Source organism: Ctenocephalides felis, unplaced genomic scaffold (assembly GCF_003426905.1).
Source record: "Ctenocephalides felis isolate EL2017-DRISC unplaced genomic scaffold, ASM342690v1 CF-g0.4_SCAFFOLD_03572, whole genome shotgun sequence".
Lineage (NCBI taxonomy): Eukaryota > Metazoa > Arthropoda > Insecta > Siphonaptera > Pulicidae > Ctenocephalides > Ctenocephalides felis.
In genome coordinates this window covers 33,977,765-33,995,492 of record NW_020539726.1, presented here as the reverse complement: position 1 = coordinate 33,995,492, position 17,728 = coordinate 33,977,765, and the positions used below count along the sequence as shown (strand labels likewise).

Below are 17,728 nucleotides of genomic sequence, written 5' to 3'. Positions count from 1 at the left end.
AAGTAAAACTAAAATGAAAGATGTCAATCCATAAAAAATTCTAAAATATATAAATAACTATTTAAAAAATTAATATGCATAAATCTAAATTATGCGAGACCATTACGTATTTTTAAAATATTACTAATATCTCTTTTTAAAGTAAGTTTCATGCTTTTAACTACAATAATATAAATAACTATCATATAAACTAAACTACTGAAACCATTTATTAGTTAGTTTGGGATTACTTCATAAATTTTTAGACTAATATATACTTTTTTAATTTTACTAAAATTTATTAAAAAAAACATTTTCAATTTTAAAGGGTGAAAAAAACATATAAAATTTTAAGAGATATTGCGTAATAAATTTCATAATATTTTGCCAAGAAAAGTGTAAAAACAAATTAAATTTTTTCCTGTCATTATTTTGTATTAAAACCCAATTTTTTTTAAAAAAAGTTTTATAATTTTGCAAGACAAATGTTTAAATTAAAATTATTTGAACGACCTTAAATAAACCATATCATATTATAACTTGTCAATAAAGTATTAGAATAATAGTATTACCAAAAATTAATTAATTCCAGTGTTTATTATTTATTACTCATTATTATACTAATAAATACTAATGTCCACAAGAATACCAATCTAAAATTGCATTAATAAATATTTGTATATTTTTGTTAATAATTATTTCATCATGGAATATTTTGTAATCGTTTTTATATTTATTCGCAATATTATTTTAAATTTTGGCTATTAAAATAAAATAAAAACATTTATTGTTGTTTAGTGTATGGTTTGAAAATGAAATTAATTTTAGTAGCTGTAGCTTGTTGTTTTCAAATTTTTAGTATAAGAACTGTTAACAGTTCTAATGTATCAGAAAGTGAATTGTTGATGGCAAAAGTGGTAAAAATAAAATTTTAAATATTTCAATTATTTAATATAAGTAACATATAATTTTTAACAAAATAATAACATATAATAGTGATTATATAATTTCTCAAAATAAATATTCTTATGCTGTGTAAATAATAATTAACCCTCTCTATTATTAAATAGAAATTCTTTTTTTTTATTTTTAGACTTACGACACTAAAGTATATTACAAAAAATGACAAATTTACCATTTGAAACGTGTAATTGACATATACATTTTAATTTGTTAGTTTTTTTTAAACAATTTAAATTAGCTATTGCTATAAATAAATATTTAAATACCAAATATAACTTGTAGTCGGAATTAACTATTTTCATCTTTTACTATTTGGAAGATATTTAGAAATGGAAAACAACCTCCTCCAGAAAAAGCTGAACTTGATAAATTTCTCCTCGAAAGACTAAAATTTGAGGTGGAGCCGTTTGATGTGAAAAAATTAACAGAAGTAAATATAATTTCCTTAATTCAAATACAAAGACAATAAAATTATACAATATGGTATTTTTGAATATAGGAAGGTAAAGTTGATATGTATAACTTTGGAGCAAAAATACGAAGATGGTATGAATCAAGATTTTCCCAAATAAACCAGAAATTAAAAATAAAATAGAAGTGCAATCAACATCTCATGAAGGTTGTAGAAAAAGCGCAAAGTTCGTTAAAAACGGAGTATTGGGAAATGTAATGAAATAACAATAGAAAAGTACTATTAGCTACTAATACTGATATTAATTTTTTAAATTTAAAATTTTTGTTTATGTTCTCAGGAATTCAAGAAAAAATACCAAGATTCAGTAAAGAATTCATCATTAGATAGTTTGGTAAAAATTTAATTGGAAGCTTTATAAATGACAAAATATTAATCCTATTTTCTTTTAGCTAGAATTTTTATATAAAGAAGATGGCTGTAAAAGTCTCTACAATATGAATGGAGTCCCATATAAACCTATCGATTTTAAATTCGTTTTTGATACAAGAAATAAACTAGTAGAAAAGCTGAAAATAAATCTTTATCCACAAGGTCCATATGTACACAATTCTCCTGATCTTCATCCAATTAAAGCCCAACATCTTTGGAAAATTTACGAATATTATGAAGCACTAGTAAGTTTTATAGCAAAATATTTAGAGCTTCTGAATAAATTATTTTAATTCTGTAAAGTCATTCATTTTTCACTATCATATTAGTGATGCATTAGAAATCAATCACAAATATACCAGAAATTTTAGCAAAAACGATTGTTTATAGTTTTCAAAAGCAAATAATTATCATTTCAATTTAATTGATAAAAAATTTCAAAAACTCACAACGGTTGAATTCTTGAACAAAAAATTGAAAAAATGAATATTAACTCTCAGGAAAATAAAGATTTAAAAACTACTTAACAAATACGTAATATACTATTAACCAATATTATGTTATTTAAAATTATTAAATCTTATTTAGCGCTATTCTAACGAAACATTACCGGATTGGTTAACTGAAAATATGATATTTGATATGGAAGAAAGTAATAAATTACTTATGAAAGTATTATTTGAATGGAATTATTTGAAACAAGCATCAGGAGGTAAGAAATATTGATTTTAACATTTGGAACTAACATAATATTTCTTGAAAAAATTATGCTCATGATATTTGTTCTATTAAGATGATGTTAAAATTATTTTTATAAATTAGGTAAATTTTATAAAATTCTGTATTTGTATTTTTACCATTTTTATTCAAAATATTTGTAGAATATGCGTAAGTGACCATAAAATGCCATTTATCTTATTTTAGGTGCAGTTTATGCAAATACGATTTTAGAAGAATTTCAAAATAAGATGAAAAATTTTCAATCACTAGACATTCAACTATTATGTGCTCAAGAAATAGTAGTTACTACAGCAGTATCAGCTTTAATAAATTCCAAAAGCAAAATTTGTGACAAAACATTTGAACCAGGTGTAGTAAAACATGGAACAGCTTTGATCACAGAATTATATAAGAACAAGAAAAAATCTGAGTATTTCGTTAAAGTAAGTTTATAAATAAAAGAATAAAATATTACATGCAATTATATCGATAATTACTCCATCAATTTTTCAAAAATTGGTTATTTTTTACGAAATTAGATTTAAAAAAAATTGCGAAATATTTTGTTCTTTATACTTGTTCAAGTAGGCATTTTCAGCATTATTGTTTTTTATAATGATATTTTTTGTTTTAGGTCTTTTATTGGAATCCTAACCAAGATGAGCCGAAGCAGATAAAATATGATGAATGCAAAGGCGAATGCACTTTTGAAAAATTTAAGGAATTTTTAAAAAATAGTGCAATTTCAGAAAGTAAATTGAGAGATAGTGCACTCTGCAAAACAAAGTAAACGTAAATTAAAATAATTATTATACTTTATGTCAAAGTATTGTTTGTATAAATAGCTGTAATGCATTTTCAATAATAAAAAATATGTTAACTATACACATAAAATTTCCTAATTTCTTAACAAACTTTATATATTATTAGTGTTGTTTTTCTCAAGACTACTAAATGTCCTAAAATGTATAAATGGCATTAAATCAATATACAAATAATTAAATATCTCAATTTTATTTTTGAAAGCTATACATTTTTCTTTCAGAAAATGTGAATTTTAAAATAAGCTAATAAATTTTTAATTTAAATAATTTAAATAATAAAAAATCTAGACTGAAAGTCGAATCTGTAAAAACTCATAAATATTAAAAAAATACAGTATTATATCATTTCAGTATATGATAAATTATAACAGTTAGTTAAATATTTTTTTCTCAGAAATGACTTTTTTATGAGCAAAAAGCAAAAAGCATGAATGCTATTCTTAAAATTGATAATTTTCATTTTTGACGACATTTAGATTTTTTTCAAGATATTTATTTAAAACATGCTTTGTTTTTCAATATATTTAGCATAAAGTTTATTGCATAAATTAAAATTTTCTAACTTTATTTACTAAAGAAAAATATATTATTAAAGGTAGATTTATGAAAAAGTCATAAATAATGACAAAATCAATATTAGATCAATATGATACGTAATATCAATTTCAAGCATATTTTAAGTAAATTAAGATTGTGTTGAAAAATGAAACCATCAAACATTTCGTTAAAAGTTAGTGGCAAAATAAAGAACAAATTATGCAAAATTTATTTACATACATTTCAACATCGGTATTGAAAATTTCGCTCAATTTAATTTGGAAGTGTTTCCTATTTTGAAAATACTCACAAAGTTGTTTATTAATTTGTTATTGCATAAATTGACAGTTTTTGAAAATAACTTTATAAATAATATAAAATATTTCACTGTAAAGTAATACTTTACTTGAGTAATAATATATTTTGCCAAAAACAATCGCAAAATGAAATTTGAATTAATATTTTTATGTTGTATAGAAATATTAGGCATAAATATTTTAACGAGTCAGGCATCAACAGATTCTACATTATTGATGGCTAAAGTGGTAAAAATGAGTAAAAATTGATATAGATTCATTGGTTATACTTAAAAAGAATCATTTATTTAATATTACACCTTTAAAAATATTTAGAATTATAATTTTAATTTTTGTGTTAACAAAATATCTACTATATTTGGGTATAAATACTTATTAAAATTATTTTTTTAGATTTTTCGCAATGGAAAACAAACGCCTCCAGAAGAAAATCAATTAAAAGAACTTATTGAAAATATCAAATTGAAGAAACCATTTGAAATACGACCGTTTGAAATGAAAGATTTAACGGAAGTAATTATAAAAAAAAATCTAAATTATAATATATTTTCAATGATAAAATTAATGCTTTAAAATTATTCCTATAGGAAGGTAAACTTGATATGTACAATCTTGGCATAAAAATTAGAAGATGGTACAAAAACAGTTTATTCAATAATCAAGATCTTCAAGACGATAAAATAAAAATTGAATCAATATCTCAAGAAAGTTGTAAGAAAAGTGCCTCTTTAGTTAAAGAAGGATTATTGAAGAAGGTATTGAGTTATATTTTGATTAAATGATAATACAAATAGCATAAACCAGCATCAAATACACATTTTGCTATTGAAATTAAAATTTGAAAGTAGTTCTTAATTTTAAAGTAATTAATTCAAAGACCAAAATTAAAATTTTCAAACCTGATGTCTTCATATAATATTGCTACATTTTTAGGAATATAAAAAAAATTTAACGACAAATAAAAATGCAATACCTTTAGCTCATGATTCGGTAAGCATTGAAAAACTTTATAAAAAACTAATATTTGAACTTCAATTTTCTATTATACTTATTTTATTATATTAGATTAGCCAAATATATGGAAATGGAACCTGTCAACCTTTTAAAGAAATGCTTAAGGATGTTGAACATGACTTTCTTAAATTCAGACCATTTAATAATACAAGAGAAACATTAGGAAATAATATTGGTCTCGAAAAACCTAAAAATCCATATTTATTATTATCCTACGATCCTATAAAACCCCAATATATGTGGAAAATACATGAATATTTTCAAGCACAGGTAGATTTAATAAAATAGGATACTATATAGTAATAAATAAAATTAAAAAAAATCTTTTTTTTTTTTAATTTTTATACAGCGATTTGGAGGTAAACCTTTAGATGATTGGTTAACTGAATCTTTGATGTTAGATATGAAAGAAAGCAGTAAATTATTTGTAGCATCATTATTCCAATATACATATGCCAAAAAAATATCAGCAGGTAAAATATTTTTAATTAAAAAAATTAATAGTTACTTTGTTGCAAGTAGTTTCTATTGATCAAACTCTAATAGACTGAATGACAACATATTGCTAACTATATTTCCTAGCAAAAACCTATGTCACTACTGCTTGACATCAGGCTGTTTAAGACGATTTCAAATCTGAAACTTCTGATTTGGCTGGAACCAAAAGTTTATAACAATTATGAAGTTATATCTTTAAATTTTAGGTGCCTATACTAATAGCATTTTAGAAGAATTCAGAAAAATCAAGACCAATCAGAATGGACAACCTCCTCTACAATTATTGTGTGCTGATGAATTAATAGTTGCAGCAGCCATTGCAGTTTTAACTAAACCAGAAAATAATATTTGTGGAAGTAAATTTGACATGGTTGTTCCAAAACATGGCACAGCTTTGATTGTAGAACTACATAAAAGTCAAGATCAGCATTTTGTCAAAGTAAGTTACCAAAATTGGAAATACCAAAGAATATTTTTTTATTTCTTAAAATTTAGTGAATACACCCTATATAAACTAATTTTATTTCCATGTTATTGAAAGGTAAAAAAACGAATTTCCTAATTTATTATCTTAAAGACTATTTACTATTCAACTGATGTAAATGCAGCATCGTGCCTAAATATATTCTATGGCTACATTTAATTTTGATTTCAGTTATAATTTATTTATTTATTTTTTTATATATTTCACTGCAGGTTTTACATTGGAATTCTAATGCAGATGAACCAAAAGAGATAAAATATAAATCTTGTCAAAATGGATGCACTTTTGAAAATTTTGAGAAGATGCTGAAGGAAACTATTACATCTTATGATGATGATGACTTTGATGAGTGCGGAATTCCAATATAGATTTATATATGTATTCATAAATACATACTTATATTATATAAAAATTAAATTATTACATTCGTACTGTAATGACTCTGGATATTTTATATTTATTTTTGTCTTGTTTTTCAAATTTTGCCTAAAACATCACTTCCATTCATTTAAATAATCCTTAAATGTTTTAGAAGTTTCAGAATCAAACAAAAACAAAGAAATATTAAAAAAGTATACATGAATAAATAATTAACCAAAATTAAAATAAAATTTTTAATATATTACAATATAAATATGAAAATTGTAAAGACTAATTAAATGTGTTTAATATGCATTTCTAAGCATATATAATTGCATAGAACTGCATAAGAGCCAAAATGGATACGAATATTATGTCAAGGTAAAAATAATATCATATGAAGAAGTCATGAAAAAATATTTTTGATTATATTTTATTTTTTAACTTCCCGTAGGGTAAGTTATTGTAATGGGCCGAAAATCGGAATTGAAAATTTTTACATTTCTCGACGTTTTGAAGGTTTCTGAACGTTTTGGCATACCTCAGAAAAAATGGATGTGTGTGTGTGTGTGTGTGTGTGTGTGTGTGTGTGTATGTATGTATGGATACAAATTTTCGTCCACGTTTTCGGGCGTACGGATCAACCGATTTGAATGGTTTAAAAAACATTCGATTCCTATTAATAAGGAGAAGAGCTGATTAGTTTTTGGCAAAAACAGGTCCAGCAGTTACGGAGATAAGGAGCAAAGAGTGCAGAAAATAGAAATCGAGTTTTTGAGAGAACGGAGCATCCGATTTGAATGATCTAAAAAACATTCCATTAGTAATGATTGGGAGAAAGGGTTATTAGTTTCGCGCAAAGGCAGGCCCAGCCATTTCGGAGATACAGAGCTAAATGTACAAAAAATGGCAGTTTTTGTGAGAACTAAACGTCCGATTCAATTGATTCAAAGAACTTTCTGCTTGTCTTAACAAAATAATTGATTTTGGAAAAAAAAAATTTGTACCATTTTTTTTTTTTTTTTTTTTTTTAAATTTTTTGTATATCGAAAATAATTCAGATTTTATTTTTAATTCTGACTATAGTTCTAATATACTTTAAACAAATAATTTCAACTCTGCAATTCAGTTTATATAATTATTATAAATATTAGACAATAATACAATATTTATAATAATCTATTTGAAAACATTCAATATTCCTCGAACGTTTCGTTACGGTACGGGAAGTTCCAGCAATTTGCCTTAAGGCACGATGCCACCCACCCCACTAGTTAGGTTTTGTTTTGGAATTTTGGATCAGATGCTCCTCAAGAATTAAAGTATAAGTATTGCAACGATGTTTGTTCCTTGGAAGGATTTCAAAAACTGGTCAAAGAAATAAAAATTACAAATAGCCAACTACAAAATCGCGGAGTACCCTTGAAAGACAAATAATTACAATTTTGTAAACAAATATATTATTACCATATGTAAATAATAAAAAATAATTAAATGTGAACTTTATTTCCAAAACAACTTTAATTTCGTGTATCATTTTCGAATACCAAAAAATTTGACAACAACAATTTCATAATCCAAATAAATTTCACAATGTGACAAAATGATGTTTTTCCAAATTTCGGTAAACAAGCATAATATTATTTAGTAATTAATATTTAAATATATATCTTCAACTTGAACTTACAACGAATATTTCAAATAAGCTTCGAAAGAAGCTAAGAAAAAGTTGATATAATATTTATTATTTATAAAAATATATTATTTATAAATTTATTTATAATGATATCAAGTTGTTTTTTATTTATAACTTTAGCTTTAACTCATTTATCAAATGCAAAAATGGGCCCAGGTTTCCTATCAGCTGTCTATGTGGTAAATATTTAGAAATTAGTTATTATAAGTTATTTAGTTATAGTATTTATATATTAGTTATTATAAGTTAATAGAGATTAATTATTAGAATTTTATAAAAAAATATGAAATTGTATCTGCATATTAATTTCATATTTGAAATATTTTCAGATAGCTAATACTGGGAAACATGAACCACTACCTGAATATTATGATAAAATTCCAGATTTAAAAAACACAGCACAAAATGTTGTAACAGGTCAATTTACAGGTCAATTAACACGAGTAAGTATAATTATATGTGATGAAATATATTTGCAAATAAATATAAAATTTTAAATTAGTATCGACTTTTATACTAGAGGGGAAAAGAGCAAATGTATATAATGGGTGCTAGGTTGAAACGACATTATGAAAAAACTCTTGAAGACATTAATAATAGAAACAATATCAATGTTACGGCTATGAATAATCCAAGATCTCTTTTAAGTGCAAATTTACTTCTAGCTGGTCTCCTTGGTCAGGTATCACTTTAGAAAAGATATAATAGATTTTGTGAAGCGTATTTTTAACAAAATTCATTGGTTAATATTTAATTTTTTTTAATATTTTCAGTCCCGGGAAAAGAGCTTAACAGATGATTTTAAGTCAGAAGAAAATAAAACTAAAATACATGAATCTTACGAAAAAGCAGTAAGTAAAAATATGTCCCAAAACCATATATTAAAAATATCGATAATAATAGTGTTCTTAATGCAGTTAAAGGCTTTCTATAATGATAATCAATGCAAACAAATATTCTCCCAAAGTGTGAAAAAAAACTTTGATGGTAGAAATACAACGTTTTCTGCACTAAAAAGCAAAGTACAAAAAAATATAAAAGATGCTAAAGATGAAGATATGTGGAAATTGTATAACCACTTTCTATCCTTAGTAAGTAATCTTAACAAGTTATTTAATATAAATACGAGTATATACTGTTTTTATTAATACTACAACAATTTTGTTCTCAACAAGAAAAATGATAACAAAGACCTCCCAAGTTGGTTGACCTATGATGATTTGTTAGATATGAAGGAATATGTGGACACTTATATAAGAACATTCTCCAAAACAGTTGAACTGAAGCAACTTTCTGCTGGTAATATTATATTTAAAAAAAATCTAGTTTTCCCTGCAGTATATGATATTTCAAATTATAATTAGGTAAATATGTGAAAGAATTCGTGGATTCACTCGATAAATATCAGCGACGACGAGAAGGGCCACCAATAAAAATATTTGCTGCCGAAGAAATGAGTTTTGCGGCAATAGTAGCAGCATTAGGAGGTGATAAAAATTTTAAAATTTGTGACGAAGAAAAACCATTTGGATGGCCAAAGAATGGAGCAATGATTATAGGAGAATTACACACAGAGTCATCAACCAGATATAAATTTTTTAAGGTAACAGAAAACAATACAATAAATTGACACAAAGACCCTGTTCGAGAATTATTATGAACAATAATAAATAATGATTACATAAAACTTTACACAACATATGTATAGAATATACAACTATTATATTTTTTTCTTATTCAAAGCTTTTATTTTGGGATCCTGATGAAGAAAAACCTCAAGAACTACATTTAAATAACTGCAAAGGTTGTGACTGGTATCAATATATGCATACTACCAGTAAAATAAGAGAGTTTGGGAAAAATTCTAAAACTTGTCAAGGTTGACAAAAATAGTATAGAACAGTTCTTTAATTATTGTATGTAATATGTACTAGATTATTCAACTTATAAAATTAAATTCTGTAAATAAAATTTTAGATATCATATTTTTTCTCTTTTCGTGAAAATTATTTGTGCAAAATATATATAATTATTTTAATCCCATTACTAGAATTGCAATGCAACGAAATTTACAAGTCATTATGCAAGTTGCAAAAACTTTCTGATACATGTATATAATCAACATAAACAATAATAATTGAGATTTAGCTATTTAAAAAATACTTTAACTGTTATTTAAATCAAAAATAAAGTTTTCGATATCACCAAAAATAAATAAATTATGTGATTTCCAATCTTTCAAGCAAATTTATAATATCAGGAATTGTATTAGTAACAGTAGAAACATCGATAAATCATGAAATTAGCCGGATTTTCTGGTGAAAACATACACTTCTACTTTGGGAAATTATACATTTTTCATATACAAATGAATTGATTTACATGTCTCATACAAATACTATTTCAATTTAAAATTAGGCCACGAGTACACAGTGTTATTTTCATCAATTTATTCATTCACCACAAATCCCTGGATTACTAAAATTTTCAGAACTTGCATCTAGCTCAAGGATAAAACCACATAACGACCCAGATTTTCCATAAAATTAAAAACTATGCATAATACAAAATTATTACACTAGGCTTAATTTATATTTGGATAACTCAGATCTCCAAATCTCAGACGACGATAAGATCATAATTATATTATCTGTGAGATAAAAATTCTTAGTATAAATACTCGAAATAGAAAATTATTTGGATAATATGTTGATTTAAATAAAGTGAATGTTATATACCTAAATATGAGAATTTTGCTAATAATTTTAGTTGTAGTTTATAGTTTTAGTTTAGAAGTTCATGCACGAAGTGTTAGGCGGTCTACGACTATTAAATTAGTACATTTGGTAAGTAAAAAAAAATATAATCTATTTAATATGAGAACTTAATTATATATATATATATATATATATATCTATATATATATATATATATATATGTTAAAAATGTTTAAATTTGATGTTGAAATGTATGATAGATTTCTTGGAGGGCGTAACATCAAGTAAAAAAAAAAGTAAAGTAAAGATTTTTTCAAAACATCTTTATTTATCCATACGTTTCGACGTAAAATTCTACGTCATCTTCAGTGGTTTTGAATTATTTATATTATCACTAACACATATTAATATAACTTGTAAAAATTAATAATTATAGACAAGCACTAACTGTCAGTAATTTCTTTTTTTAAATAAAAAGAATAAAAGATAAAAAGTGATTAATAAATAAAATATTATACGTAATACACTTGCATCCGAGGCCAGTGCCAAACAGAATAATCTACAGAAATTACTGACAGTTAGTGCTTGTCTATAATTATTAATTTTTACAAGTTATATTAATATGTGTTAGTGATAATATAAATAATTCAAAACCACTGAAGATGACGTAGAATTTTACGTCGAAACGTATGGATAAATAAAGATGTTTTGAAAAAATCTTTACTTTATTTTTTTTTTTTACTTGATGTTACGCCCTCCAAGAAATCTATCATATATATATATATATATATATATATATATACGAGGTCTGTTCAAAAAGTACCCGGAATTTTCGTTTTTTCAAAAAAATATTTATTTATTCGTCTACATTAATGTGGTCCCCTTCAAAGTAGTCCTCCCCAGATATAATACACTTATGCCAGCGTTTTTTCCAATTTTCGAAGCACCCTTGATATTCACTTTTTGATATGTCCTTGAGCACTCTCAGCGATTTTCTTCAATCGAGGAAAACCGCCGTCTTTTCATGGGTCTCTTCAACTTTGGGAATAGGAAAAAGTCACACGGAGCCATATCTGGTGAATTTTTGCACTTTGCAACACTTTATTTCATTTTTTACGCAAAATTTAATACAAATTCTTTGACTTTTCAATTCTTCCATTGTAAAAATCGCCGAGCTCAGAAAAACACGTCGAACCTTAGCGACTACCACAGACAAAGTAAACAGTGAATATAGCTGAAAATTTCATCATACTTTAGGGGCATGTATACCAACACAATAAAAAAAAAATTTTGACAATCAGACACTCCAGACCCGCGAAATTTAATTATTAGTAATTCCGGGTACTTTTTGAACAGACCTCGTATATATACGATGATAAAAGTATGAATTAAGTGCAATGTACATATACGAAACAAATTTAAATTTTATAAGTTTAAAATCATTTCTTAAATTCATTTTACTGGAATAAAATTAATACATTTTTAAATCTAATTTTTCAAACTGGAAATAAGTTTACTAACAATTTTGTAAGGATGAAAATTGGTATATATAACAAACAAACTAAAAAGACATATCATAAAAAATAAAAATTGTTATATGTATTTAAAATAATGAAAGCTTAATAACTTTCCGAAGCAGAAGTTAATGTTTATGTGAATTAAAATTAGCAAAAATTGCAAAAATTCTCGTCCAAGTTTAATAAATTAAGAAAATACAGTCAATCACTAATTAAACTAGCTGTAAGTGGAATTCTGTCTTAAGGCAATTAGGGCATCGTGCCTTAAGGCAAATTGCTGGAACTTCCCGTACCAAAAATTATTATTTTTTTTAAAAACGATTTACATTTTTGAAAAAAAATTACTTCGAAAAAATAAGATTTTTGAGAAACTATAAATTGGACAAAAAATTACATTTTTTTGAAAAAAAAAATTTTTTTTTTTAATTTTTTTAAAAAAAAAATTTAAAAAATTTTTTTTTTTGAAAAAATAAATGTTTTCTTTATTTTGACATATTTTGGAAGATCTGAACTTGTTTTTCAAAGCAATTGTACTGCTTTAACTGCATAGAGACAAAATATAAAGCGCGTAAGCTCGGCGTCGCTGTCTAACGGGTAAACATTGGTACGGAACCCATAGGAAAATAAACAAAATTCATACTTATTGTTAAAATCTCTATAAAATATCTGAAAATTTGATGTGCATATGTCTAATGATCATTTTTGACCGCCAAATGGCATTTTTTTTTACTTTTTTCGTTAGATCTCCGAAACCGCTAGACCTGCCTTTATGAAAATTTGACCAATTCTTCATCTTATCAATACAAGTAAAATGTTTTTTGAATTATTCAAATCGGACGCTCCGTTCTCTTAAAAACTGAGTTACCGTTTTCGGCACTTTTTGCCCCGTACCTCCGGAACGGCTAGACCTGCCTTCGCCAAAAACTAATCAGCACGTCTCCTTATCAATACGAATCGAATGTTTTTTGAATTATTCAAATCGGTTGATCCGTGTTCCCGAAATCGTCGACGAAAATTTGTATCCGCACATACATACACACACGTACATACATACATACATACATACATACATACATACATACACACACACACACACACACACACACACACATACATCCATTTTTTCTAAGGTATGCCAAAATGTTCAGAAACCTCTAAAACGTAAAGATATATAAAAAATTTTATTTTCGATTTTTTTGCGATTACTATAACTTACCCTACGGGAAGTTAATTAATTAATATATTAATTGACCATATAAAAATTAATATTCTTTTCAGATGTACAGACATGGAGACCGTACTCCGGATGATTTGGAAATGAATGCTTTTCCCAATTATGAAAATGTTAATAAAACTTGGTACCCTATTGGAAAAGGACACTTGACTAATGTAAGTTGAAAAAACTCAGATATAAGAATTTACAAAAATTTGATTAGAAACTTATCATCCTTGATATAACAAAAATCTACTTTGTGAGACAATCAAGGTAGAAATGGTAAAAAAATTAATAAAGTACCAGTAGATAATTTTCACCTAACTAAACTATTTTAGAATCAGGAAATATATCAGGTGCTAAATTGTAGTTAAATATTCCTTATATTTATATTATTGCAGTTAAACTATCCCTTAAAGTTTTGCATTTAAAATATTTAATCAAATTTCCCTTAGGATGGTGTCCTGCACATGTTCAAACTTGGTGAAGCAGTTCGAAGCAAATACAGTGATTTATTTCAAGGAGTTTTCAATATGCCAACTTATGAAACTGTAAGGACATTTACTACAGAATATCCTAGGACCAGGGCGAGTGCCCTGGCATACCTGGCAGGTCTTTTGCCACCTGCTCAGGAGCAACAATGGGGCAGAGAGGTAAAAAAAACGAAAGTAACTCCTAATCACCTTATGTCTAATTACTCGTTTATTGTCTCTAATTACACTCTCTACAATTTATAATCTACTCACACTCATACATTATTCTTTTTTATTCTATATATTACAAAAAACAGGAGTTTCTAAAACTAATCCATTACCTTTTAGAGAGGTTGCAATGGCAGAAGATGCAGAGAACCAGAACTGGCATCTCTATGGAGACCTGTTACTTATGTACCAGATGAAAAACTTAATTTAGCGGTAAAATTACTATAAACAAATCCAAAACAAAACAGAGATGTATCATTTTCAAATTTTTCTAGGTCAACTTATGGGCAAACTGCCCAGCATTCTTCAACGAGACATCACGTGTACAAAATTCACAGGAGTTCCAGGAGAAGTTTTCAAGATATCACAGATTGATGCAAGTCTTATCAGCAAATACAGGGAAAGAAATCAAATCTCCAATTGAAGTTTGGACGTTGAGAACTTTGTATGAAACCCAGGTAATAAAATACAGAAATAAAATTTTCACTACTAATGATAATCAAAATTATGGATATCTATTAGGAATAGGGTTGTCGGTTTTCAAAAACCGTTTTTTTTTTTTGGCGGAAATATAGAATTCAAAAACCGGTTTTTAGTGAAAAAAGTCGGTTTTCACTGTATAAATGGAAAATGACAAATATAGCCAAATATAAAAGATAGATGAAAGCGTTTTGATTCTTGAAATCATATCGTTCAATAGCATTTGATATCTTATCAGTCTGCAATGATTCCCAGAAAGGTTTTGTATTTATTAATTTAGATTTTTATACCAGTGTATATATTAATTTAAATCAGTGTGACTTCTTCTTGAAGAAGTAACTTCATCTACTCAACTTAAAAAAAGTTTTAAACCCTAGAAGTCACAAATTAAAGAACAAAAAACTTAGAATTATTATATCAGGCTTTAAAAACAATTAAGCATAATTTGGTCGCAAGTATGAGAGTATTTTCTATTTCAAAAAATTTTGTGGGTAATCAAAGAACATGTCTAAGTAGCAATTTGATAGACGTTCTCAGTTTTTTGAAATCATATTTTATTAAACAAAAAAACAATTAGAATGTTTAAAATTAATTAATTAGAATTGTTCGGAACAGACAATCCCGAGTTTAGCTTAATTGTTTTTAAAACTAAAATTGATAATAACAAGTATATGTATCAACATGTATATAATATTTTTTAATTTTTTCTTTTAATTTAATGAATGTTTTTTATTTAAAAATGTATTATTTTTATTTATTCGAAAACTTTCTTTTCATCATAAAAATATTTTCAATCTTATATGTGAAAATGATGCATAAATAAAGAATAATTATTTTCAAGTTATTTAATCAAAATAAACTATTATTTTTTAGTTCTTCTAATTAAAATTAAAATAATTTTGTTTACTATCTATAAAATTGAACAATAAATAAATTCAGTCAAATACTGCTCTAAATTACACTAAATTTGCGGATAAATAACAGAATATGCGAGCAAAAATTTTATTTTCTATATAAAATTCGAAAACCGTTTAAAACCGGTTTTTTAGTAAAATTAAAATTCGAAAACGGGTTCTTTCAAATGTCGGTTTTGTATAAACCCTAATTAGGAAGCTGCTGGTATTGAGAAGCCAACTTGGGTATCCGACAACTGGAATGATATCAACGAGTATACAGATCTAGTCTTCCAATCTATGTTCCATAATGATATTCAGAAACGATTTGGAGCAGTACAAATAAATATTGACAGCAAATCCAAGAAAATACATTTTCTTAATTATCCGTATTTTTAGGAGTAATATTGAAGAAAATATTGGACGACTCCAAAGCCAAGCAAGAAATGCAGATAATCTCAAGGAACGCAAAATGTTTGTCTACTCTGGCCATGAAACTACTCTTGTACCTTTATATGCTGCCTTAGCCGGATCTGGTGGATTTATAGACAGACGTGGATTTAGAGTACCCACACACGTTCCAGAATTTACTGCAGCACTTGCCATAGAACTGCACAGATCAGTATCAAGTGGAGAACATTTTGTCAAAGTAAGTATTAGGATGCATAAAAGCTAATTCTTCTTTGACGCGACATGGGTGTAAATCGTACAAATGCAACGAGAATTGTTACGGCAAGGTCAAGTGAGAGTCATTCGCTCTCGATTATATGATTTTTATATGGGTCGATTGTGATTGGTCGTATTTGTGCGAGGCTTTCTTGGTATGCGTGACTTTATACGTGCGTACGTCACCGAAAGCGTGAAGCATAATGTTTACTGATCGTGTTTAATGTCATTACTTTTTAAGGTTAATATTAGTACAAACCTTAATTTTTTAAAAATGACTGTATCGGAAGAATAATTTTTCCCGTTCCCCATAAATAATTATAGTGCAAATAATAAAGCCGATGAAAAAATCTGTGCCGTGTAAACACCGTAAGTTTATTAAAGTACTGTATTATTCGTGGTTACTATATATTTTTGAAGTTATTAAATGAAATTTATTGTTATATGCACACAGATACAACAACTATTCAAAGAATGAAACTGTATCGCCAGCGAAAAATAAAAAAAAACAAGCATCAATGATTGTTTGTTGATTTTAATTACATAAAGTTCTTCAAAACACAATTATATGACAACTTAAATGGTGAAAACAATATTCATTTAGGCGTTTGTTTAACATAATAATTCTCTGCGTTTTTATAGATATTAAAAATATTAAAGCAGTACAGCTTTACTTTAACATGCCAAAGATATATCTTTTTCAGAATTATATCTCAGACACTTTGGATTTTAGAGGTACTTACATGTTTTCGTTATGATGGCTATTAAGTATTATAAAGTTGCATATTTTTACCAATAATGAAGAATAAATTGATATTCAGATTAATTGCTCTAAACAAGAGATCAAGCACAACAATAGTTTGTGTAGCTGTGTATCATTTATATACTGATATACTTTATAATGGACATCTATGCAGTTTATTCATTGCTAGTGTTAATGAAATTATTTAAGATTGTTATATTACAGCTGTCCACTGTGTGAACAAACATTATAGAATTTATTGATCAGCAATTACTTTATTTCTCTAATAAAGGTTCGAGTCCGAAATGCTAATTACAATGACAAACCGATCATGTCGTATTTGAAGTATGACTTTAATTGCATTATTGTTTTTAAATATTATAAATATTTTTAATGCTATTATAAATTTATAATTCATTATTATATAAATATATATAATGGTTGGCATTAAGAAATGTGTGCATCACGAGTGTTACCATATTACTGATGAACATTATTCAAAATTGTATATGATGTATTTATTTTAACTAAAATGCCATCTCGTACAATAGCAAAACAGTTTT

General features: G+C 26.0%; 3 protein-coding genes across 3 annotated transcripts; all 3 read left to right on the top strand.

The window, feature by feature from the left end:
- The first annotated feature begins 791 nt into the window (after positions 1–791).
- LOC113388399 (prostatic acid phosphatase-like) lies at positions 792–3,296 on the top strand. The gene is made up of 8 exons (XM_026625782.1): positions 792–896; positions 1,262–1,372; positions 1,442–1,608; positions 1,695–1,748; positions 1,807–2,031; positions 2,375–2,498; positions 2,711–2,949; positions 3,141–3,296. Exons 5-8 carry the CDS (start codon positions 1,852–1,854, stop codon positions 3,294–3,296), a joined length of 699 nt encoding a protein of 232 aa, XP_026481567.1. The 5' UTR covers positions 792–896; positions 1,262–1,372; positions 1,442–1,608; positions 1,695–1,748; positions 1,807–1,851.
- Positions 3,297–4,372: 1,076 nt separating this feature from the next.
- LOC113388398 (venom acid phosphatase Acph-1-like) lies at positions 4,373–6,548 on the top strand. The gene is made up of 8 exons (XM_026625781.1): positions 4,373–4,412; positions 4,578–4,697; positions 4,772–4,939; positions 5,118–5,174; positions 5,250–5,468; positions 5,548–5,671; positions 5,903–6,135; positions 6,393–6,548. The coding sequence occupies exons 1-8, from the start codon at positions 4,401–4,403 to the stop codon at positions 6,546–6,548; spliced, it is 1,089 nt and encodes a 362-aa protein (XP_026481566.1). The 5' UTR covers positions 4,373–4,400.
- A 1,829-nt stretch (positions 6,549–8,377) lies between these two features.
- On the top strand, positions 8,378–10,162 carry LOC113387631 (putative acid phosphatase 5). The gene is made up of 8 exons (XM_026624985.1): positions 8,378–8,415; positions 8,566–8,679; positions 8,757–8,918; positions 9,010–9,087; positions 9,154–9,327; positions 9,412–9,535; positions 9,601–9,839; positions 9,980–10,162. The coding sequence occupies exons 1-8, from the start codon at positions 8,383–8,385 to the stop codon at positions 10,118–10,120; spliced, it is 1,065 nt and encodes a 354-aa protein (XP_026480770.1). The 5' UTR covers positions 8,378–8,382; the 3' UTR covers positions 10,121–10,162.
- The last annotated feature ends 7,566 nt before the right edge of the window (positions 10,163–17,728 follow it).

Bases quoted from the DNA above. Each gene is read 5' to 3' on its own strand.
- LOC113388398 (XM_026625781.1), top strand. The intron at 4,698-4,771 runs GTAATTATAAAA...TTATTCCTATAG, and splicing joins AAATGAAAGATTTAACGGAA to GAAGGTAAACTTGATATGTA. The intron at 6,136-6,392 runs GTAAGTTACCAA...ATTTCACTGCAG, and splicing joins AAGATCAGCATTTTGTCAAA to GTTTTACATTGGAATTCTAA.
- LOC113387631 (XM_026624985.1), top strand. From the start codon at position 8,383: ATGGGCCCAGGTTTCCTATCAGCTGTCTATGTG. The intron at 8,680-8,756 runs GTAAGTATAATT...CTTTTATACTAG, and splicing joins TTACAGGTCAATTAACACGA to AGGGGAAAAGAGCAAATGTA. The intron at 9,840-9,979 runs GTAACAGAAAAC...TCTTATTCAAAG, and splicing joins CCAGATATAAATTTTTTAAG to CTTTTATTTTGGGATCCTGA.
- LOC113388399 (XM_026625782.1), top strand. From the start codon at position 1,852: ATGAATGGAGTCCCATATAAACCTATCGATTTTAAATTCGTTTTTGAT. The intron at 2,032-2,374 runs GTAAGTTTTATA...AATCTTATTTAG, and splicing joins ACGAATATTATGAAGCACTA to CGCTATTCTAACGAAACATT. The intron at 2,950-3,140 runs GTAAGTTTATAA...TTTTTGTTTTAG, and splicing joins AATCTGAGTATTTCGTTAAA to GTCTTTTATTGGAATCCTAA.